Raw genomic sequence first — 26,131 nt, 5'->3', positions numbered from 1 at the left:
CAAGGCAATGGGATATTATGTTTGTGTGACTATACATGTTCTGAGTAGAAATATTGTTTCCTGGAACTGTCTTTTCTCTGGGAATCCTGGGAAGATGCATTCCAGTGATTCTCAGCCAGCAGAACCCATGTATCATGTTTCTCTGTAGAGCTTGATGTGAGGATGCCCTAAACTTAAGTACAGAAGATGCTTCTGAAGGATCTACTGTGGTATGCAAAGCCTAGCCCTACCACTTACACCATGGATAAATCTGAGTTTTTAAAATGCAGGATTTATCAACCTTTTTTACTGTTACTTTGTAACTAAACTCCCTTATCTGAATTAAAAGTAGTACCGTTACCAAGTACTTCAGAACCCTTATTGTCAGAAAATAAACTTCTTTTTGGTTTTTACGTTTTGGTAACTATTTGGAAACAGTTCCTTGTAGCCACAGTAAAGAAGGATGTTTAAAATTTCCTTGCTGTACTTCACACAGTTTCAGCTGTGGTGGGATTCTCTATTGCTCTTTCTTTTCGTTCAAGGTATATTCAGTATTCTTAATGCCATTTGCTGTTCAGCAGTTGCTCAGAGCCAAAAAGCCTGGCATAAGTCTGCTGTATTTGTCTCTAATCACTTCCCATTTCACAGGAGATGACTCTGCATAAAAAAAGAACTGGTTTCAACTGCTCTGTGCCAGAAGTTCTGAATAGTAGATTTCCTCAAACTGTTATCTTTTAAGCACGTGAGGTGGCATGTAGGAGTTAAGCTAAATGAGAGGTGGGATGGGCTAGATGCTTGAAGCTGCTGCAAGTACTTTTCTCTATTCCTGTTTTGTGGGAGGAGATTTCTAGGGATGGCATGTGCTTCATGGCTGGATCAAGGCCATATAGAAATTGTTTCTTTTCTGCACCTTTATCACACCACTACTCAATGGAGATCCTTAAGCTGGTTGAGGGATCTGAGAATTGAATTTGTCTGCAGTTCAAGGCAGAAAAATAATGCAAGTAATTAACATTGCTTTTTTGCAAAAGATTAGCTGGGGTGCCTAGGATATAATAGATTGATTAAATTGTTAGCATATGAATGTTATTGCACTAACATTGTAGGTTGTTGAGTTTTCATAAGAGGAGAGTCACAAGCTCAGTGTTATTTTGAAGAGTCACTGAAGCAGAAAGCAGTTATTAGTTTTATGTCCTATGAAAATTTAGGATGGGAAATAGCTGCCTTAATGTTTTCTAATGTTAGAGACATATTGGAAAGAATATGACACTTATGATTGATGACAATTTTGCATTTAAAAAACACTGTGTGAATTTCAGTGGTATTAAATGTTACTTAGTTGTTGAATAACAAGAAGTGGTCTAGGTAACTGCTCTGAATAGTAAATTCACAAGATGCTCTGAAAACTTCATAAAGGGACCCAGCTTTCCAAACCATTAACTGCTGTGCAGTTACACTGAAAATACTAAAACCCTATGCTCCCAACTTTTTTTTTTTTTTGAAGAGAATATTTAGTTTTCCTTGGGAAACCAGTATAAGTATGATAGGGAAAAATTATCCTGGGATTTCTTCCATATTGAGAGGATCACAGGCATGCAATAGTCATCGCCAGTATTGCACAGTCCTTAATTACTTGCCTGCAGAATGCATTCCTATTCAGGAAAATCCTTAACTGACTTTTCAGGCAGGGCCTGCACATATCTGTAAAGCTAAATGAAGGTGTGATTGCAGCCCAGGTGAATGACCATTATATGACTGCAATGCTCTGATGAGTTGGCTCCAGGGTGTCTGTAAGCTTGCTAAGTTCTTCTACTGCCTATCTTTTCTCAGAGTAGCTGCTTCACAGACAACCACAGTGTTTGCAGCAGGTTGCCCATCCAGTCATGCCTGGCAGCATACTTGAACTTCTAGCCTCCCTCATGATATTCAGATTTTTCTCTGGCTGAGTCTAAGCCTGTGTTGCTGGAATGCCACTACTTTTGCAGTCACAGTTGCAACCCAGTAACTTAATGTCTTACCTGACAGTGATCACATTGGTGGGAAAAGTTATGTTCATATGGTGGCTTGGCTTAAAGGATGGAAATAGCTCTGAGTAAGCAAGACTGATTGAAGATGGCTGGGCAGTTACCAGCACCTCCCAGAACCTTGTAAACAGTTCTAATAAAAAGCCAGCTTTGTTTTCCAAGCATTGCTTCTTTTCTGTCACTATGTAGTACGTTATTTCTCAAAAACATGTGTCACTGGGAAGAAGAGCTGGCTATGATTCTATACCCTCATTTTATCACATAAAGATGTGTGATATTCACATGTGGTTAACTGTGTATTCAATAGTTATAGTCTTAAAATCAGTTTTCTTGTGTCATCTTAGAATGTTTACACTAGGTTTCACTGGAAAAAGGTGTTTGCAGAAGTTTACTTGCACAGAGATTTTTTTTATTTTTTATTAAAAAAAAAAAGCTGGATGTTAGAGTCTTATTTTGGCAGATGCTGCTCTAAAATTATGAAGTTATAGCTGTGAGACAGTCAGCCTTGAGAACATCTTGATGAATTAATCATGCTGCAGCTGCAGAATTTGCTTTAGATGTCTGCAATAATGCCTGGATTAAAGTTAAAGTAAACATAAAGATCCAAAGTTTATAATATTGATTTCCAGTGTGATCAGTTGTTCACACAATCATTACTACAATCAAACACTGAATTATTTTAAACAGATGTACATACTTTCATTCACATTCCAATTCTTCTTTCACTCTCTCAGGAATGTGGAAATTGCATATGTGATTTGGGGCTTAGTTCTTTTTTGCAGCTGGCCTGTTTTTAAAAATTAAGAATTAAAATAATCTGCTTTTCTTACCTCTTGGTAAATCAGAAAATGATTATATATTTTCTTCTAAAATGTACTTCTCCCCAGTGTTCTCTTAGCAGTTTAAAAGTTTCACATATAGCATATAATTGTTAATTTTTACAAAGTCTGCATGCAATTCATGTTTATATTTAGCTAAATTTAATGTTTTTGTAATAGCAAGCTGTACATCTTAACAAAAAGATAGATGTACCTGACTGTGGTTTCCTTTGCTTAGTGTGTTTTTTGAACAGTTTAGTGAAACCTGTATTGCTAATGAAAAGATAGAGCTCTCAAAATGCATAAGTAGAGGCAAATCCAGAATATTAATTTCTAAGGCAGTAGAGAGCCAACCATTTTCAAGTGTTTTAATTAAATTACTCAATCAATATGCTTGGGTAGGTTTTTGAATGTGGGGCAGGTAACATAGTCTCAGATATTATGTTACAAAAAGAAAGAAATAAATTGAGCAGAAGCTGGGTAGAAGGGAAAGTGTATAAGGAAACAGCTAAACATAAGAGAGGAAAATGGGGTATGGAGTGGGAGTGAGAATGGGAAGTCTGTGGTGAATGTACAGATTTGATAAGGAAGTGCAGAGTGGCTAGAGAAAGTGATGGAGAATGGAAAAGGTGTATTTGATTAGCAGCTGCATAGTAGAAAAGAATATGTGTTGGTTGAAGAAACTGACCTGAAAAAGGGCACAAAAAAGGACTGATTAGAGAGAGACATGAGTGGAAGTTTGATGGACTAAAAAATAAATTAAATTCATAAGGCTAATGCTCTAACCTGGCAACAGGAAATGGGTAAACTTTCAATTGCCCCAAATAACTGAGTAAAACCATGCTTATGTCACTTTACTCTGGATATGGCATGAGTAGCATCTGAAGTAACATTAGAAATCTGAGGGGAGAGATCAAGGCTACAACTTAATATGAGGAAGTTGGAAAGAGAGGGAGCTAGAGCAGATATGGATTGTAAAACTCAAGTTGCTATGACTGATCCCACAGTAGCTGCAATTCAAGATTGTTGCCAGTGCTATCAGCAAATACTTGTTAGCCCTGTGGCACAGTATATTTCCTGCCTAGTGAAAGAAGCCCAACTATGTTACAGGAACTAAAGGAAGCAGTATTTCTTTGAAGAAAAAGAAGTGTCTATGCACATACACAGGAAAACTGAATTAAGGTTAAAATTCAATCATCAGCCACATTCTGGGATTTCTTAAATTGCAGGTCTTTGATTTTTCAATCTCAATAATGTTCTTTTGAAGTGGTTTGTTTATAATGATCCCATATGAATTACACTCAATTGTGTTTCACAAAATCCAGGATTCTGCATTTTTCTTGTTTCGTTCACTCGTATGATGCTTTAAAAAGAAGACTACAATAAGCCAATTTAGCAGTATTTTACAAGCTAAAGCTACTGTAACTAACACAGACAAAGCAAACCAGAAGTATAGCTAAAGTGGAACAGGAAGTAATCCCTGTTAATATTTTTAAGGACTTTGTTGTAAGCAAAAACAGAACAAAAATTTATTGCCTCATGTACTTCTCTGACAACCTGCATCCTACCACAAAGTCCTATTTAATATATAAGAAATTTTGCCTGGGTTGTCACGTGGGAATTCCCATTGATTCCAAATTGGTTAAATTATTCTCTTCACTTTGTGTGCCCAAAACTGAAAACATATTCTTGCAGTCCGGATGACAACGTATTATATTCTTTATTTATTGTGGAATGGTTTTGATTATTAAAATTGTAATTGGAGATTAGATGCATAATGTTGTGCAGTGTTTTGCAGCAAAGTAACCATATATTTGTCATTTTAAACAGAGAATAGTTCAATTTTTTTTGCATAACATAGTTTACAAACTAAATTTTAGCAAATAAAAAAGTGCTTGTTCTGTTAAGGCAGAAGATAATATTAATGTTTTTTAATATTTTATTTCTCAAAACATCGGTTGTTCAGCATTGGTATTTTTCTGTCTCTGACATCAAAGCTACTTGGAGTAAGTAGGCTGTATGTAGAAAACATGAGGATATTTTGTTGCTTCATGTCATGAAACAGTTAACAGGATAAGCGCCTAGAATATCCTAATATTAGCCTGATTATTCTATTTTACTCAGGGGATATACTTTTTATTTTTCAGAAATTTAATGTGAGTAAACCTATAGCTAGAGAATAGTTGTAAAAGAAACATTCAAGTATGGTATTTCTGATTAAAAGCACAGGACATGTACAGTGGTAAAATGAAATGAGAATTTATGATTCTGGCTTCTATTATCTTCAAAAATTATTCCTGCCCAGAATTATTAGAATAAATTCCACTGCACTATTTTGCATCAATACCATTACACATGACTTTGCCTGAGGGTATTGAGTCAATGGGTGATGCCTGTAATACTGCTTTTTCAGGTGATGCCTGTAATACTGCTTTTTCAATCATGGTTTGTTATAATGTCATTTCAAAAAGTCATTTTTTTCTCTCTGATGTATTTATCATTTTATTTGTAGCTGGATTAGGAACAGATTAGGTTTTTATTTTAAAGCAGGCATGGTGATGTGAATATTAGTACAGAAAATACCAGTTAAACATGAAAATTACTTTTGGAGGTATTATAATGTCAGAGAAACTTCATGTTGTTTGCTACTGAAAATTGTTACAATACCATCAAAGCAAAAATGCATAGCGTCTGCACAGTGCTGTTGGAATATCATTATTAAACTATATGAAGTACTTCACATTTCTAGTACAGTTAGTACTTCAGCATTTATGTTCTATAATTATAATGAAATTGCTTGTACTGTTGATAGTCTTATTCATAAACATAGCATAAATATTTAGAAAAATATCTGATTGCAGCCAAAGCAAAAATCACTAACAACCAGTCTTAAAACAAAACCCAAACCAAACCAAACAAGAAAAGATTTGGAAAAACAAGGAAGGAAAAACACCTGGAAGCTGTTGGTCATATTCTTTAAGAAAGTACTAGAAGATAAATTCTCAGATATTATAGCAATCCACAAAATGTAAGAAAATGTGTGTTGACCATAGTGAAGATAAATAAAATTCAGAATAAAATATACTAATGGGCAATTACTACACAGTTCCTTAGGGCTAGATTCTGTCATGTTTTTGCTTTGAGCAGTGTCTTATTCTGATAATGTTGTCTGACTGACTAGTGATGGGATAAGATGCTGTCCCTCTCAGGCTGGCTGGCAGTATGGACGTGGACAAATTTAATTTTTTGATGTTACTATCTGGCAATATTCATAATCCTCAAGATACTGAATGCAATTACCTGAAATTTCTTATATAATGACAGGATTATATGCATTTTTATCCGGAAATTGATTTTTTTTTTAATTCCTCTATTCCCTCCCTTCACTTTCCATAAAATTAGTATAAAATCATAACCATAAAATCAGTAACTTTCATAGTAGCTCACTGTGAAAGTATACTGATTACGGTGATTCTTGTTAGTACTTTGTATATCCTAAAGGGTCAGCTAACATTTCAGAGAAGCAGCCACCATTTTACGGATTGATGTTATGTTGTATTCCCATCTTTTCATTGTAGATAGAAGGCACTCAACCTCATATTGCCCAGTGTATCGCAGGAATTCCTGGATCTTCTGTAACACGTTCTGTACAGTATTTTACACGATTCTGGGTTTGTAACTGGTATAAACTTGCAAAGCTATTTGCTACATTGAAGCTCAGAGCAGATGTATGTTTTACACCAAAAACATACAACGTTCATTCTTGTAAAGCTAACTGTAGCATAGAGAAGGAAAAGAAAATAGCTAGCTTCCTGATCACTGTTTGCAAAGTATGCTTTCATCTTGGTCATTATGAGTCAATAAAGAAGAAGTGGAGCTGGCTGCAATACTAAAGGTAAGCTGCATGGTAGAACTGAACAGAACTGAATGACAGCTAGAAATCCTGATGCAGGGGCTGCACCCTTTTATCAATGGTTATAAATACACAGATTGAGGAGGCACACATCCAGCTATTGAAAGAAAATAGGATAATAGTCCCTGTGGGTAAACACTGATATCTCTAAATTCTGCTACTGAAGTCAGTAATTTTTAAGTACTGATGGCAGCACAAGGCTCCTATTAGTTATTTTAGTAAAAATCTCTATATACTACCATGTGCATTCCTTTTTGACATATAGCATACAAAATAATATCACAGGCTGCTGTCTTGGTTAGGGTGATGCTCAATAACACAAATTATACATGGTATTGATAGAAAATAGCATGGAGCTAAATGTTTAGGGAAGGTTTTAAAGAAATATGCTTGAGAGAAACTAGGTTTCAACTATATCCCTTGTACTATGATAAATCATACTAGTCAAGAAATGTTGCTTGTCTTTAGGTCAGTAAATTCAAATATAGACACAAGCATCTGGCAATGACCTCAGCAAAATGCTGCTTTTCTTTGAAATCTCTTCCTTTGTACTGCTATGGAGAGTTATCACGCATTTCCTCACAGGTTTCTTCAAATCTTGTGGCTTACACCTTTCACAGCTATTAGCTGACCCAGTTAATGTACAAGCCCTGTCTGCAAGAATCACTCCAGAAAGTGGTTGTTTTTGATAATGGGGAATGTGGCAATATTTTTTTGTACTGAATATGTTTTGAACAGAAACTGATTGAAACATCCTTCTTCAACCTCCATTGCAGCCACTGTTTTTGCTGAATCACTTTGCAGGCACTACCTGCGCTTTCCTCTCAGAAACCCAATCTCTCAGAAATCCATTAAGATAAAACAAAGACAGGTTAATGTTTCTTAAGACCTTTATTAAGAGCTGAAGAAGTTTATCTAAGACTATTGCTTTTCCCCCACCTTCTCTTTCCGTTACTTTCTATTTTGGGTATCTTTTCATTCTTGTTTTTTGGCTGGCTGGTTGTTGGAGTAAATTTGTGTTGTTCTTTAAATTTTGGTTCAAGTAAAATATTCTGACTCATTTAATTAGAGATCTCAGTCTGGGTTTACATCTACCTGAAAAAACAAAAAAAACCAAAAAACCTGAACTAAAATTCCACTGAAAGTTTCTTTTAACTATTTTCTTCAGTTTTACGTCCCTGACTTGATATGTGTTGCACTCATTCTCCATATGAAAGTGCTGAACTGCAGGAGATCATCAGCATATTCAGTATTGGAAGAAATGTTAGCCTAGGAGGCACCATTAGGAGGTCATGTCAAGCCAATCATTTAGTAACAGCCTCCTCTATACTTTGTTTTGTCTTTTGCAAGACTTTTACTGACATGCTCCCTCTTGTCCTTCTCTCCCCTTCATTTTTACTTATTTTTAGAAAATGTTACTAGCCTCTCCATATTTATGATTCCAGGATAAACCTAATTGAATTTGATGGGGATCAAGAATATAATGAACTTATGGTGCTCATTATGGGACTTGCAGTAACTTAATTGTCAATAAATAGAATGTCCAACTAGTTGTGTCATGGAGTGAATTTGGATAATTTTTCATCAATCTGTCTGTATAATCTGATTACCTCTTTTCCAAGTGACCTTTCTGAGTGAAGATTTAAGTGTGTGTTTGAAACAGAACATATGTTCTCCCTGTCTGTCTTGTCTTCTCTCGGGCTTTCCTGACCCAGACACTTTGACAGTGGTCCTCATACTTGTCGCATCCAAGAATTCCTAGACATCTGCATTCAGTGTATTCAGTGGTTGGTCTTCAAACTCAAGTTTTTGTTTGAAAAAATGCTTTCCTTGCCAGAGGTTGACTTTTCTGTGGCCCCAGTGTTTGCAAGTTTTCTTTTGATTATGAGCTGATAGAGGTATTCAGGCTAGTGAGGCAGAGGAGGCTTCCTAGGTGAAAAGCATCAGTGAACCTGCATGATTTCATAAGCCTTTTTTGCTAAGGTTCACCAGAAATCCATGCACCTCCCTGTAATAAAATGAAAAAGCCTATAGCATTGGACTCTCTTTAATTTTGCACTGAGAACTTACTTTTCGCCTCTGATGGAATTTGTGTATTGTTAGTCACGGGAACATTTAATTGTCAAAAATAGGAAGCAAGTGAAATTATATTGGTATAAACCATTAGATGTGTGCCTAAGGACTTTTAACACCTAGTTAACAAAATTCATTCAGTAGAATTGAATTTGCAAACTATCAGAATATCTTCATGTAAAATTGAGACAGAAAGATGCATGTTTTTCTCATGTAACTTTTGTTTTTTCCCCCCTGAAAAGTATTAACAGTTAGGATACCAGCATATGGTTTGCTTTCTGGACTCTTTTGTTTCTTCCTCCATTCCCCTCCTCCCTTCCTCTCCCCGCTACTTTTCAGGCAGATAGAATTTCTGTTTTTAAAGAATTTTGTAGTGCAAGCAAAAATCTCTTCTGTGCAATTCTGATCATAAAATAAATGAAAACGTAACTTATTCAAGCATTCAAATGTCTGTTTATGTCTTTTTATCTCAGTATTTTGTGCTTGGGGCTATTGTCACGTATTACAATTAATAATCATAACAAGAAACGATTTTATGTCCTACAGCTACATTTTTAGAAAAAATTCACCAGTGGATTCATATAAATTCTCGGTTGTTTGCCCTTATTCCAGCTTGTTTGTTTTATTTCTGGTTACCGTTATTTCTAACATTTTCACAGATGAGCAATAACTTAATGTTACACCCATTTATTGTCAGAATCTGGCTCTCAATGAAATATGAGCATTTTGTTCAGAAGACAGCTGCAGTCAAACAAAGAATTTCAGGAAATATTACAACAAAAAGACTTCAGTGTGTTGTTTTGTGGACATACGATTGTATACACATTTTTGATGCAACAATAAGACTTCCTCATTAGCAGAATACCTTCAGCATGGTATGCAGGAGTTTAGGTCAATATAATCTGAAAGTCATAAAAGAATGAAATATAGGTCAATATAATCTGAAAGTCATAAAAGAATGAAATACATACTTACATTGAAAGGTACATATTATAAAAGGCTGATTTGGTAAAAGTAGCATCTTCCTAAGAGCTGCTGTAGTACTGGTGTGACCTCTGTGCAGTGGTGGTGCCTCAATGGTGCAGTGGCAGAGAACAGATAGGGTAACAATCTGGTCATCTAAACATGCATGAACATTCCCATGGCTAATCTTGTGGAAAGTACTTGCTATTTGATGGATTACTTATGTTTCTGCCCTCATAATTCTTTCTGTAAGCTCATTTTATTAATTTAATTAACAGCTATTTAAATTTTTTTTTACAGTGTAGAAATGTTATTTGATCACATGGGATCAGAGAAAAAGGGAGTGTGAGCAGTTTAATAACACTGCACTTTTAATCCAATAAGGCATGGTAGTATATTCTGCTAGTTGTATGTCTTTGGTGTTAGGGTACACTGCTTCACTGACTGCTATGGCCTTTCATATCTAAAGAATACTTCCACATCCTGGAAGCTATTGCAGGCAATGTAAGTAGCATCATCTCTGCATTAGTTCCAAATATCTTTAATTAAAAATCTCTAATTGACCTGGCATAAGTGATGACGTGTGAAGATGTCACTGAAGTGACAAATACATGTGTAAAATAAATTTAAGGGGCATTGTGGTATCTTTTACTATGGTTCACTAAGCAAGTCCTGTTGTTACCGTCATTCATCTGCAATAGACTTTACCCATAAAACTTATTTTTAGAATGGCCTCTGTCGAAGCACAATGAACAGCTAAGTTCAAAGTTTGCAAATGAGACAGTCTGTCCTTTTCTTTTCTGTTGTTCATTTATCATTGTCATGCTTACTGCTACTGTAATAATTCCAGACATGTAAAGTGATGGGGTTTAGACTGCTTGGTATTTATCATTCAGTATACTGGAAATACTACAAAGTTAGATATGATCATATTGCCATTATAACTCCAATTTAATAATTTAAAAAAGGAAAACTAATATTAACATAATTAAACTGATGTGAATAGATGTCACATGTGAAACACAGTATAAAAATCAGTAAGAGAAGACCAAAATTAAATGAGAAAATCCCTAAATATGCTATGTAATAATTTGCCATTTTAAAGCATGCAACATTCCCAGATACTGGAAGCAAAGTTGTATCAAACAGTTTTGTAATTTGTTAACGAGATACTGTCGGCAATAGTAGGTGTCCTCCCTCCACCATTTATCTGATGAAACAGTGTGTCAGAAGGAGTTCAGACAGACCTTAATGATTATGGCCCTTCAGGGTCTTTTGCAAAAGGAAGGGGGTGTGCCTCCTACGCAATGTCATAGTTTTCCAAAGGATAATGAAATCCACTGGAGTATGATTGCATTCCTTTTGAATTACAGCTGTAGAGCAAATGAAAGTCACTACTATGAAACAAGTAGAAAAAAAGGGATATGGAGGGAAACTATTTGGTCTTTTTAAGGGCTTGATATGACTGTGACTTGTTCAAGAATAAATGCTCAAACAATGTGTAAAGCAGAGTTGGGCCAGTAATCAACTAGGAATCTTCATAGTTAATTCTAGTTTCTCAGCTAATACCAAGCATGATAAGGATTTAAAGAAAGAAATTAATCAAATTTCCACCATGTCGCATCTTTAGAACAGTGAATTCCACATGTACATATGTTGTACATACAAACATGGAGTACTCCAGCAGATTCTGACTATGTGGTCCTACTGGCTTTTATTTTGAGGTACTTGTACTCAACCTAGCTTTCTAAGTTCATCTTGAGATGGAGAAAATAGTAATGAAATGCCACAGTGACAAGCTGAGAGTTATAGTATTACTCAGTTATAATTGATTACTCAATTTGGTATTTTGTAGAACACTTATTACCAAGTTATTTAGAATTACACAGTAGGATATCAGTCTACTTGGGGTCTGATTAAATGTGTTCTTTCTAATAAGGCTGAGTTAATATTGATGGAGAGCATGAGTAGGCTTGGTTTCAGGAACTTTGTGTATACAAAGCTGGCAGAGCAGTTGTGGGAAGAGCAACAGCTTCTGCCTCGTGAGTGAGCAACCTTAGCAAAGTATTATTTTATTCAGAACTTTAGGAGGTTGCTATCACTGCAGTATTTCTCTTTCCTGACCAAACAATGGAAAGAAAGATGGATGGCCACAGTAGAGTCAAGTGTAGGCTGGGTGTCAGTATAGTTTCATTTCAACAACTTAAAGAATTTGTCTAGCCTCACTGAAAGTACAAGTTGCTTAATATACGAACAGTGCATATCCTGTAGCCTAAATTTCCATGTAATAGCAAGATCCTCTGTGTTAAGAAAATCAAGAATTTGTGCACAGTTATTTCTAGTATCTCTGATTTCTTGGGATCTTTTCTTCCACTTTACCAGACAAATTGCTAACCATATTTTAATGTTTCTTATCTTGATGCATTGGGTCAACTTACTTACATTGTTGGAAGTAAAAAGTAGGTTAAAGAGACACATAAAGGTACTCTAAAAATGGAAGAGAAAAAGAGGTCTGAAGTACTTTCTAGTGCATTCAAGTTTTTCTGGTTATTGAAATGATGTACATACAAAATCAGTAAAATCAGGTTTTGCCCTCAAAAAAGAAACATATGCTGTTGGCCAGTTCTAAATTATATAACTAAAACTAGAACTCTATTGAATAGTGGTTTGGTTTGGCTGGCTTCATTGTATTAAAATGTGAGATGAAACAAACAATAGTAGTGTAACATCTGTTTGAACTTTGGCAGTGCTACTTAGGATATCACCAAGCAGTGCTAGCTCTATGCCTTCAGTCTCTGCTTCTCTTTCATCAAAAGTATTATTGATCATTAATGCCAAGATGAAAAATAAGAGGTAGCAGTTCACATAAGAAAACATTTGGATGGCAGCTGTTCTACATTAGGTGTAGTTAATGGTCATGTTAGCAACCACAAATGTAATATTTACATCCATTGAAATAACAGAATTGATTAAGTGGGATAAGAGCAGAGTGATACCAGCTGCTCTGGAGCATTGTTCTTTGTAAGTTTGACTGATGTTTCTTGGGCATGTCTTGGATCAGCTGAGTATTAGTAAGAAGCTGAAAAAAAAAATCACATCTAGTCAAGCAGTTCATTACTTCTCTTGAGCAAAAAAAAAAAAAAAAGAAAAAAGGAAAAAACATCAGTGAATTTGCATCACTGTATAAACTCGGCATAGAAAGTAGGAAAGTCATAGGTTATGATTAACATTAATAACACATTGCTAAAGCAGTTGGCAGATATCAGCTAGAGATTCATTTAGAAACATGGCTTGTAGCTACTGAGAGTGGTATTCAGCATCAGATACTTTGTATTAGAAATTTTCCCTGTCAAGTAAATGAAATGAGTTTTGCTTGCAGAAAAACATAAAGTGACAGAACAAAAGAAATGGGATGCAATTTGGGGTCCCAGAGATACGAAGAGCTTGTATTAAAGAGAATCTGTAACATCTACCTGCCAGTGTAACACCTTTTTCTTGTTTTACTCTTTTGCAGTAATGTATATATATGGATTTTCCTCTCTTAGTAATAGTCAAAAATCCTAAAAAAACAAACAAACCCAGACCAAAAAAAACCCAACTAAAAAAAAAAAATTCTCTAAAAAGCTGTCTACCCAGGTCATATTATCACGTTAACAAAATATCCCCAGTATTGTTACCTGATGGGCAGTTATCAATGTCTTCTTTCCTTTTCTATTATTCTGTTCAGCAACTTATTTTCTACTATTTTTTCTGTTCCTGTCTATATGAAAAAGGATCAGTTTTTCCCTGGTCAGTGTTTTTCATAGGTTCCTCTTATTCCTGAATCTGGCATTAGAACTTCATAGGAACAAAGAACATTGTCTGTCTATGCTCTATCACCAATCTTTGCTATTGCAGACACCACTTTGAACTGTCAGTTCATTATGGATATGTGATTGTTTTCATCTTTTCATACTCCAGCAATGTTCTGCAGTTGTCTGGGGCACTACAGAGTCGAAATATTCATATGCTGAGAACTTCATGGTGAAGGATAAAATACCTGAGAAAACTGAAGACCTCTTTTTTTACACTACAGGTGTTAAAGCAAAAAGGAATACTATGTTTGCTCTGATTTTATTTAAAAAAAATAAAGAAATTGGCCAAATTATTCCCTCAAATTTCTGATATGGTGTGCTTGAATATTAAAATTATATAAGTAGAATTCATTATGGAATAACGGAAACGATGTCTAATATCTTATTAAGTACTTTGTGCACTCTAGAAACAAACCTCTGATACATACAAAATGTATCACTGCCTGAAATCAATGCCTTTACAGTAGAGCTTAAGACAATGTGTACTGATCTCATTGTGAGAGACTTCATTTCAGTGGGTTTGGCAGTTGTTACATGACAGTTCTGCAAATGTAAATCTGGGAAATATACATGCCGAGGATACAATAAGCAAGTATGTCCAAAGCATGGCAAGGCCCTATTTGTGAAGACTGCACTATACATATTTATACAGGACATTACAGAAATAGATAAAATTTTAAAAGTTACTTTCTGATTTTATATCTTTTTTTTTTAACAACATAGAATGCATTACTTCATGTTGCCATAATTACCATTGACCTTAATTATTTGTCCGTTAAGATGGTTTTCATCTAATTAAAGATGAAGTGTCTCCAAATAAAATAGTGAAAATGTTCCGTATTACTTCACTCTATAGCAATAATTTGCTAAGAAAGATAAAAGAATCTGGACGGTTTCAAGAGGATATCAAATAGAACCGCTTTTAAATACCTACTTTGCTGGTTGAGAACTCTAGAAAAGCAGAATTAGAACCTTGTATTCTCTGTCTTTTCTGTCCTTCCTGTCTTCCAAGCTCAAGGAAATACTGATGGCCTCTGGCTCTGTTCACTCAGGAGCATCTAACCTCTACCATCCAATTTAGTCTTTGTAATCTTTCTAGCACAGTTCAACTGGCTTTCATTCTACTTTGTGGCACTGAAAAATAGTTAAGAAAGCTGCCAGTTTGACAACTCTGGCTGGACTTAGAACTTCAAGTTTCAAATACTCCTACAGTGAAATGGAATTCATTTGGTTGAATCCCTGATAAAGTTTGAGTCCAGCTGACAATTAGTGTTACATTTCAGTTTATGGGTTTATTTCTTCATTATGCCTTGTTAAAATGGTGGCTCCTGATAGGACCGAGGTATGGATCAGGCACTGGAGATAAAGAGACTGATAGAGAATAACAATAAGCCAGTGGCTACCAACTGATGAGGTACATTTTACTGATCCTGCATAAACAGAATTCAGTTGCAGCATGAGGCTGTCCTGAGCTCAACGATTTTGCTTATTCCTTCTTATTCATTGTTCTTTCTGCTTTCCATAAGTTGGTGCAGCAGCTTAGACAGCATTATGTAGCCTTCACATATGCTAGTGCCATGCTGCTTGGTGAAGCTGCATCCCCAAGTCTTTCCTACCAGTGTTGATTTGCTGACGATAAGGGGAGTTGAAAGGAAAAAGAATGACATGCCAGCAACCAGAAGCAAGATCTATGTGTCCCAGTCATCTGCCTGTTTGCTGCTTTCTGAGTCCCTTGAGTTATGTGACCTCAATGGGAATAAAAGACAGGGAAGCACCCTTTCTTCAAGAAAGCTAAGAAAGCAGAGATGCTAGCACAAATATTCCTAAACTTTACAGTAGTCAGAGATTTTCTTGACTCAGTAGAATTCATCAGTGGGTAGTACTCCAGACAGTATCTTCTCTTTTATAGTAGAAAGTAAATGTAGAAGATTATGAAGCTTTAACTCTGAAGTTTTTGTGACACTGGAGTTTGAGACTGGAGCTGAACACTGGTTGAGACTTAACTTTGAATGATTCAGGAATTGCTAAAATATTAAGAATTCTTTTTCAATTGAATTGAGTTCTTTTCTGCTTCCAAATTGCTCTAAATGGGGAGGTTTCACTGTTCTAATATTAATCTACCTGAGCAGCCTTTTCAATTAATAGTGTACTTCAGTGATGAAATGAATGCATAAGACTATGCACTTTACTATAGCAGTCATCTTAGGGGAGATGGGCTTGTGGGTGGTTTCTGTGCAAGAATACTATCCTGTATTATCTGAAGTGCAGGTATGAAAAAAAACCCCATCATTTTTACTGTAAAACACTCACTATGAGTGCGGGATTTTTTTATAAAAAAAGAGGTTGCAATTGTTGATCCCTCATTTTCAGCTAGCTAGAAATTTGGAAAGCATCAATGTTTTTAATGCTTGTCTATACATAATTAGTGTAACCATTGAATCAGCTTTTGGCTTGAATGCATTTATAGAGAACATTACTATATTAATTTAAAAAATCATTAATCATTTTATGAAGAAAGTCAAGCTATTGACCCTCATGGAAGGAAAATGTAGATTTTGAGTTCCAGTCCTAATATTTGTGCACAGTCTTGAAAAAATAAATAAAAACAAAGTTGTAAGCTAGTCATTAGAACTGAAAGCATCAAGCAGCATTAGAAATACTTTTTTTAACTTGCTTTCACATTTCAAGGTCAGCACACTGATGAAGAGAGTGTATTCTGTAGAGGATACAATGGGTAGGCCTGTCAAAATTAACTCCTTTTAAACAGCAAAATACATCAGCTGAAATTTCTAACACCCTCATTGACTTCCTTTTTTTTTTTTTTTTTCCCCACAGAGGATCTTTCTCAAAGCTAGAAGTGAGGAAGAAATATTTGCACATCTTGGTTTGGATTATGTTGAGCCATGGGAAAGGAATGCTTAAAATGATTTGCCATTTAACTGTACATTAATCATTTGACAGCAATGGTCTTTCTGCATATCCCAGAGTCTGATTTAGATATATATATAATATGCATCTCTATGACAACTAAAAATTTTTAAATATATATATATTAGTTAGAAGCCATTATACATGCTGATGAAAAGGAAGAAAAGAAAGGTTTAAGTTCTTCAGATTCCTTTCCAATCATTTCTGCTTTAGTTTTTTAAAATTTCTACATGGGATTGACAAGATAGAGCTTGCTTTGGGGAGATTGTTGCTTGTGATAGGAATTTAACATTCCTGTGAACAGTACTTGCAAAGCATTTAGTGCTTTGAGACATGAAGTTACTTTCTGACCATTCATTTGTCATTTGTGGAATAAAAGCAATTATGAACACCAAACTGGTCAAATACTTTTATTAAAAGCCTGATTTTCTTTTTTTAATGTTAAGTCTGATTTGACATCATGGCATGATGGGGAGAATGGCAGTGACAGGGCCGTGCACAAAGAAAAAGTATGCTGAATTTGTTTACTGGTCCTTTCAACCGAGGACTGCATTGTAATCTATTCTAAAATCTCAGTCAGGGATGTACAAAAATGTGATAACAGCAGGGAATTTTATTCTTGCTTGTGCCAATAAAACCATCCTTTTTAAGTGCACTTTTGCTAACTGAGATGAAAATACAACGCTACTTTCTAAATTGATCTAAGTAGAAAGCACTAGCATTACTTCCTGCTTTATTGTGTTGATGTATGAATCACCTTCTCTACATTTTGTATCAGGATGCTGACACTTTAGGAGCAATGACATTTTTCAGTCCTAGTGGAAGAGAACAAAAGCAATGGTACCTCATCTAAATATTCTTTCTACTTGGCCAACATTTATAAGAAATTATACATTCCAGTTGTGCTGTTTCTGCATACTTCAAGCCACAGAGAAAATGTGAAACATTCTGATTTCCACTTAAAGAAATAACTCCCATCTTGCCTGCCTATGCGTCACTTATAATTATACCACCTGTAGGGGAGAAGATACCAAACACAAATTCTGTCAGCTCCTTCAAGATTGGAAGAAAAGAGCATGTGACTTTATTCTTTTCTTTCCCTCATTTTTTCTGAACTTTTTTAGAACACATTTTACAAATTACTCACTGGATCAAGTATTATCAAAAATTATGGAACTGTTAGATGAGGGTTGGATTAAACAGAAGGTCAGAGTAGGTAACCAGGATGGTTTGGCTCTAAAGGAGATAGCTTCTGTTATGAATACCTCCCTTGAAAAGTCTGGTATCATCTGGTCATTATCATAGCTACTGTATGCAGGATCATCCCTGATAGCAGTAGCTACTCACTGTGCATACAGTGACAGAGCCAGAAAAGCATAAATTCAGTTTTTAGTAAATAAACTCTGAATTGTAACATGATGTTTCTTGCAACAACTAAATCTCCTACAGTTCTGAGCAGTTTTAGTCCTATAATGATTTCAGTTCCTGATGGTTCTAGTCAACTGACACTATAATTAGAAAAGATAGAAGTCATATAAGAGAACTGTTATGGAACAGGTTAAGGAAATAAAACCTTTAGCAGCTGAGCATGTCTGGATCCTCCTACAAAGTGGTGGAACTGTTAGAGTCAATGGTAATGATGCTTCTGAACTCATGAAGGATACGTGAGGCCTGGGGCCTGGAAAAGGGCAAACAGTTTCAAAAAGAACAGACAAATGTTTGTAATAGGGGGAAGGGAAGAAAGAATTTCAGATCAGTACACTTAATATCTACTAAATTGCTAGAATGGTTAATAGACTTTGTTTTTAAAGCACCTAGAGGAAAATAAAGTGATAAGTTATTGGTAGCTTGTTCATTAGAAGCAAATCATATCAAACTAATTCAGTTGTAAAGTGCCTGGAGGCTGATTCTTAAAATGTCTGTCCCTCCTCCCCTGCCTTCTACGCCAAGGCAATTTGGCAAGAACTAAGACATTGGTTTTATAAGCATCTACATACTGACTCTCTAAAAATTTATCAGTGACTCTATATCTAGCAAATAACCCAGGTAAAAGCTAAAAAGAAAAACCCTGTATTACTTTCATGGTTTATGGTAATTTGTGATTTGTCAAATACCCCAATAATGATTTCCAGTGACAAAAATGGTATAACATACACTGTATAGGCAACATAATGTAGTCATTAAAAAACCCAAACAAACCCAAATGCACAATTATACAAATGCTTTGCTGCAAATGTCTTAAGGCAAAAGCAATGAGATATTTAGATTGGTGGGTAACAATGTAGTTAATGTCATCAGTGAATCTCGGTGGCATAATATACTAAAGGAAGAGCTTATTGTATCTACACAGCTCTACAAAATTGCAAATCCAGGCAACTTAAATACTCATACAGCTGTCAATATAAACCTGAAGCCACACAGACTTTCTGGAAATTACTGGAAACCTGAGAACTGCTGCTACTTTACACAAAAAACTCCAGAACATAAAAAAAAGAACCCCAAACCCAAAGATCTGCATATCTTATAATCCCCATATGAAATGTGTTTTCCATAGTTTACGGTCAGAATTTTTTGGATTTCTCAGGTAAGACCATGTTATTGCTTATTGTGGGGCATATTCTTTCACTTTTTGAACAGCTCTTTCTGTCTTTGATACAGTTTCCTTCAGCAGCTGCAGTTAAAATAATCAAGTCCTGTATCTAAAAGGTTAATGGAAGTCACATAAACAAATGAACACAGGGATCTCTCAAAACCTTCCATGAAAGTTAAGTTCTGCTGGCATGGCTGTCAATCTGTCTAGAGGCCATATCTATGAAAATGTCATGTGTACAGCTATAGGTGAGTTAGGGCTTCAGAGATTTCCACTTGTAAATTTGTCTGATTAGGTGATCTCTCCCTGCATATGCATCAATCCTCTTTAAATAAAAAAATAAAAAAAATTGTTTTACAGAGGACCAAGCAATCTTTGCCACTGCTGTGTAGATATACTAAGTGCCTTTTATTTTAAGCAGAATGATTCAGATGTAACTTGTTTTAGCTGTTCATGCTCCTTAGGAAAAAAGTTTAGTTCACAGTCAGGTTAGTATTTCTCTTTTAGGATCTCCCTTAGGATGAATTGTCTCATGCCTTTTTACAGCTTCTTTTGTATGATTTGTGGTATTATACATTAGGTCTGTCAAATTCTAACTCTGGATTTGTTCTATTTATTTTAAAATAAAAATTTGGATCTTTGAAAGGGGAAATAAAGTGTTTCCAGGTGTCTTATATCTCTGCTATAATTGTACTGTGCATGTGTGGCCTCACATCTTGCTCAGGTGTCCATAAAGTGGTTTGCTCTAGGAGTGCCTGCTCTTGATAATTGGATCCCCAAATCTGTCTCCACAGATCATTTATTCCACGTTTCCATTTCACTCTGCCATTTCAGCTCCTCTTTCCTGTATGTGACATTAGAGTGATTTGTAGCTAGAATGTGATTCTGTGGTGGCCAAAATAAATGGCCTAAGCATCCAAGATTAACACCACAAACCTCACAAACAATTAATCAGCTTCTATTTGTCCCTCACCTTCGCCCTAGTCTTTGCTTGTTTCAGTTTGCATGGTCATTTCGTCGTTTGAAGGTGTGGAACACAGTGAAAATGTATGTGTGCCACTCTGGCCTAAGGTGCTCTGCTAAAGGTAAATGTTCTCTGTTCTGGTATCTCCTCAGATAATGTCAAATGAAAACTAGGAAAGGATTGTCTCCATGAATGCTGTTCAAATCCCTTCAGAATACTTAATTTTAAACTAAATGTAATAACTTCTTCAATAAATGTGTATTACAGGCAACCCATAAAATGTAAAACTATTTTTCACCTAATGCCTCCAAACAAATAATATTCTCAAATAGTACAGGTAATACAGGCAATCCATATGAGTTGCATTTGGGGGTGCTACTGAACTACATATCCCAGAATCCCAAGTGCCTTGGTTAATGTTACATCACTTGATCAGGATCAATCATGCAGCTGGTGACTGACTAGGGAGAGAGAGATCATGTGCTGGGTAAGTATGAAGGCTCCCAGTTTGCTGTGTTTTCACAAGTAAAAACACTTATTTGGAAAGCAAGCTACTTTTTTTTTTTTATTGTTGCAGGTATTTGATTCTAGTTGCTTTGTGATTGCAGCAAAACCTGCTGCTAAATGTTATAATGCCTTTTGTGTTGCTTTCTCTCCAAAATCAACACGTTAATTCAAAGGGATTTTTGGAAATGGTGAAGCTTCCCAACTCTTTTGCCATCATTTTTGATGTTATGAGGGGAAAACATTTATATGAAACCAACTCAGAAGCATTTCTATTAAATAAAGAAAGCCCTTCTAGCAAGAGTAGCATTATTTTGTGTATTTGTTGCTATATATACACACACTATATCAAAACTGTCATAAATTTTCTGTTAGTTTCAGTGTCTTTATCTGTTCAGGGAGGTATGTATTAAGATACACTAGAAAATAGAAAGTCTCAATTTTTAAAGACTAGGTGATTTCTCTGCCAGGGAAAGTGTAGATTATATTCCAGAAATTGGTGGTTGCAACCTTGGGGGAAAAGGAGCAAATAATACAAACCTTATCCCAGCACTTAGAAGATAAACCAGTAATCTCTGTATATTTCTAACCACTAAAAGAGAAATGATTTGGAATTGTCTTCACAGCTGGGTAGAGAGGACTGAGGATTTTATATAGCTTCAAAAATGGAGCTTGAGAAGGTTATGTAATTGTGTGACAGTGTAGGAGTGTTTGTAAGGTTGGAAATCATTGCTGATGGTACAAGTCTTAATGTTTTCAATTTTTTGAAGCCTAAGGGTGAGTTGAAAGACCATATGGTCATGGGGCTTCCATGACTGTTCAATATGCAGGGACTAGGAAACTTTGCTTTTCCACTCCTCTGAAATGCAAAAGACCAAAGAGACAATGTTGAGCAGGATAGCAAGGACATACTGCTTCCAGTGATCCTGAAATCCTTGAGTTCTGGTTTAAATTATATTATAAAGTATGAGTTGGTTTTCTATGTTTTAAACTAAACTAAGGTATCAGAGAGATAATTTGGTTCCTTTCAGCCTTTTACAGTATGCTTTTAAGTGTGTTAAAGGCTACAAGGTATTTTTTGTGTTGGCGTTATGTGAGTGGGAAGTGGTTGTTCTGGAAATCCTTCAAGGCTAGTTTCAGGGCTGTAGATGTTGCAGGATTCTTGACAAATGATGGATGATATAATTTTAATTATTCATGATACCAACACTAAAAAAGGAAGCTAAATACCACAAATACCAGTATCTCTTTGGACGAGATGTTGGAATTACAGAAGGAATATGGATATTTCTCTCCCATTCTGTCTTGTACCTTGCCCCAGTTAGATCTGACTTCATTAGATGAAGATGACGTGTATCTGAAAAACTTCACTGTCAACCATAGAACACATAGAACAACATAGAACAAGTGCTCTCCTGCTCCCTGTTGAATGGGCTGACAACCCCTTTATTTTCCTACTCACCTGAAGGACCCAGAGGTTCTCTTTGGCTCCATACGATCAGAAAGTGGGAAATTGAGCATCTTTAAGCAAACTTCTGTTAGATGCAAGTAAATGGGGCCTAACAAATCATACATTTTAAAAATGGTGTTTAGGAGGCACTCTAGTACAAGCATGTATACAGGAAAAGATTTTCTGAAGTACCCAAGTGAGAAAGAGTAGATGAATGGGCCATTCCACTATGAATTTTATCGACAGATGGCTGCTAAGACAATCCGCACTAGATGATAAATGATGATACATTAAAGCTTACAAGCCACACATATACACAAAAAAAATGCCTCCAAGAAACATTTGAACTGAAGTTTAATGATTGTACAAAACTACTAGCACATCAAGAATTACAAGATTTTAAAAAGAAGAAAGGCTGAACAGAGAATAAACATTCTTCGGACGTAAGGAGGGATGGACAGGTATGAAAACTAATCAGAGCTTTCAGTGATGAACTTGATATTACAATTACTGCAGTTCCTATAAAATCAAAAAAGAACTTCAATGAGATGTGGTAAATCCCCCTAGCAGCAAGCACTTCTTATGCCCAATAACATACGTACAGACTAAATACTGCAAAACCCAACTTTGATGTATAAGGTAGGACAAATTAGCCTAGATGAATGGGCAAGGATAATAAAAATGAGTCATGATGAGCTATTATGAATTACAAATTTTAAGATAAGGTTTTAATGTTTGTAAAACAATAATGGAGACCCACCTGAGATCTGAAGTAAATTATGTAAAGTTAACAGAGTTCAAGAAAAAAAAATGACATAAAACCTCATAGTATGATAAACATCTATCTCAATGGGCTAGTTGTGACAAACCACTATTATGGGTAATTATTTTTTACTGGTAGGAAAGGGGAATAGTATCTTCAAAAGTATCCAGCTTCCAGATTCTACAATCTCAGCAATTCATTATGTAAGAAGCAAATAGCATTGACAGTTACTCTTACTGCAACAGGCGAACTTAATTGGAGAGTGTATATTTTAAGAAGTATATCATGTTAAAAAGACACATGTAAGAAAAGAGCAGAGAAAACATTTTTCTATAGGCAGAGGTTTACCATATGAAAAGGAATACCGTCATAGGTAACTCTTCCTTGTATAAGGATCCTCTATTCTCCACTAGAATCCCCCCAGACTATCTAGTTTGTTGATACCAGTTTCATAGAATCATAGAATCGTTCGGGTTGGAAAGGACCTTAAGGTCATCTAGTTCCAGGCCCACTCTGCCGTGGACAGGGACACCTCACACTAGACCATGTCACCCAAGGCTCTGTCCAACCTGGCCTTGAACACTGCCAGAGATGGAGCATTTGCAGCTTCTTTGGGCAACCTGCTCCAGTGCCTCACTATCCTCATAGTAAAGAACTTCCTTATATCTAGTCTGAACTTTCCCTGTTTAACTACAGTACTGGCAAGAATTAGGAGTTGTTGAAAACTATTAGGAGACATTTTGCTTAAATTGCTTGAATTAGGGAGATTTTGCTTGAAATAAAAAAGCAAAAAAAATTGTATATTTACTTTAGAAGACACTGGATCTGTATCAACAGAGAAATATATTCAACAGTTAGAATGCAAGGCCCTGTTGATTTTGATTCAGAGTGAATGAAGAATAAAATTGCATCGACATTTTAAGTTACCCACTCATGATATCTTTACTTTTTTTTTCTCCAGATTTTTTCTCTTCCTTCCTCCAAACTATTTGCTTGTGTAGATAGGGAAAAGTGCTCATTTTGTCTTTTTATTTCTTAAAAAAGATCACACAAACAGCCATATAACATTGAGTACTAGCTGAATTTCACTGTAAATGGTTTATCTAAAAGCAGACGTAGATAACAATCTTAAATGATTATGTCGATATATCAGTCATAGGATGCCACCAGGTTCTTTAAGAGAATAGAATTTTAATCCTAAAATAATTAGCTTTCTGTACGTGTGATTCATATTCTTGCTGTTTATGGATTTCTTATTGTAAAATACAAAGTCATATTTTTAGCTTTTGGTCTTCATACTAAGCTGATCAAGAAAGTAGTATTAGGAATTGCAGTGCCAAATCAGAGTAGCAGTCTTTCCACTGCTGAGTCCTTTCTTTGATCTGGGTTGTTTTCATAATGTGTGTAATACTTCCTTAACTCCTTAGTACTCAATTAAAGGTGACAGTCTTTTCTGTGCAAAACCAAGCAGTCTGTTTAAAAAACAAACAAATATTGACACCTGGCAGCAGCATGGTGTCAGGCAATTGACTTGCATGTATGAGATGTTTGATTTCACCCAGCACAAACCAGATTCTAGACTTCTGAATTGGAAGACACATTCCCTTTCACACTGTGCTGATCTTAAACTGGTGAAAAGCTATTGTCTTTAAAGAAGTCTGGTCTCATTTATGCCAGCGAAAGAGTTGGATTACACTTGCATGTCTAAAACTCAGGGATGAAATAAAATCTGACAATAGGAAGCTTGTTTGAATCAAGGAAAACCTGTAATAACAGTCAGAAAGTAAGCAAACAGGGAGTTCATTCATCTGACAATATAGCTTGGATACTGTAAAAACAGAACACTTTTGGGACCTGTATATATTATTCAATCTATCACTTTTAGGAAGTTACTTAACAAGGTATTCCAGACACTTCTTAGTGGTGTTCCAGGTTCCAGTATCCCAAAATAATGGAAAAAATAATGTAAGTTGAGAACAAAATCCAGAACAATTGGCATTTATCTATCTATCTATCTATTTATCTATCTATCTATCTGTCTATCTATCTATCTATTTCGCAGGGCCATCGTCATACCCAAGAATAGTGAAGTTATTAACTTTACCTGGCAACATATTGTTCAACTTGCAATTATTTCACTTTATTTGTTCTTATGAGGTCTTCATGAAGCAAGCTTAAAAAGTTTTATTTCTAAGGATGTATCACTCAGAATTAGCTCATAGCTTAGAAAATTGGGAATTCTTACAAAAGTAATTCTGTCTTTGAAGTCAAATATTTAGCAACCACAAACAGAGAAGTATGCACAGATCAAACAAAGCTAATAGTAAAGTGTAATCTCTCTTACCCCTTTTTTTTTAATTCTTGTATTTTGATAAATATTATCTTTCTCTGAAACAGAGAGAGAGAAAAAAAAAGTTCCTTGATTGTATTATCAAACTAATTGATTTTTACAAAAATGCTATGGCTATTAAAAATATCTCATCAAAACACAAAACTCCATTTATGGAATGCATTAGCATTCATGACCGATAATGCAAATGTGAATTATGTCATGGTACACTCAATATACCATCTGCTACAGAAAGAAAAACATCTGTTGGTAAATGTAAACTGTGGAGCTTATGTGGCATGCAATATGTTCAGATACTGTATGGAATAAATTAATTGGATGTTGACAATCTATTGTGTTACAAGCATTCAATGACTTTCTTATGTTGAAAAGAGGAAGAGCTCAGCTGCAAGTATTTTTGAGGTGAAGGAAATTATCATGCCATGTCCCATCCAGACGGCTTTTGCTGAAGCCAGTCACTGACAGACTGCTGTAATCGTCAGCAGCAGTTAGGAGATGCCTTAACATAGCGTGGGCATAGATGATATGCTCCTCTACAGTAGAAGTTTCTGTGCCTGAATTTTCATGATGGTGATGACACTGCAGTTGGTGATATTGTTGGAATTGCCTGTATTTTCTGGATTCTAGAATGAAAAGCATGATCGTGAAACATGTATATTCACATGTATGAATGATGAAGACTGCTGCATCTTTAATAATGATAAATAGCATCAATACAAGAATATAACTATATTTTCAATGTGATGTACTAGTATAAAAATGGAAAAAGAGCAGTAGTTTTAGAATTCCAAGGGCTGTGGTAGCCCTTATAACACCTAATCTAATCTTACAAAATCTAAAATCTGACCCTTCTGAAATCTAAGGCTTTTTTTTTATTTCTCTGATTTTGAGTATCCTGTTTTCAGATTTAATTGTTCAATCGATTTTAAGCATTTAGACAAATATATTTTTAATTCCC

General features: G+C 35.4%; 1 protein-coding gene across 1 annotated transcript in view; it reads left to right on the top strand.

The window, feature by feature from the left end:
* DNTT (DNA nucleotidylexotransferase) overlaps positions 1-16,546 on the top strand; it is a 68,784-nt gene extending 52,238 nt beyond the window's left edge. The window contains exon 9 of the mRNA XM_010020339.1: positions 16,460-16,546. Within this exon, the coding sequence (XP_010018641.1) occupies positions 16,460-16,546 (87 nt within the window). The remainder of the gene's footprint in view (positions 1-16,459) is intronic.
* Positions 16,547-26,131: the final 9,585 nt, after the last annotated feature.

This window comes from Nestor notabilis, unplaced genomic scaffold (assembly GCF_000696875.1).
Source record: "Nestor notabilis isolate BGI_N333 unplaced genomic scaffold, ASM69687v1 scaffold4948, whole genome shotgun sequence".
Taxonomy (NCBI): Eukaryota; Metazoa; Chordata; class Aves; order Psittaciformes; family Psittacidae; genus Nestor; species Nestor notabilis.
This window is presented reverse-complemented; position numbering and strand designations above follow the sequence as displayed.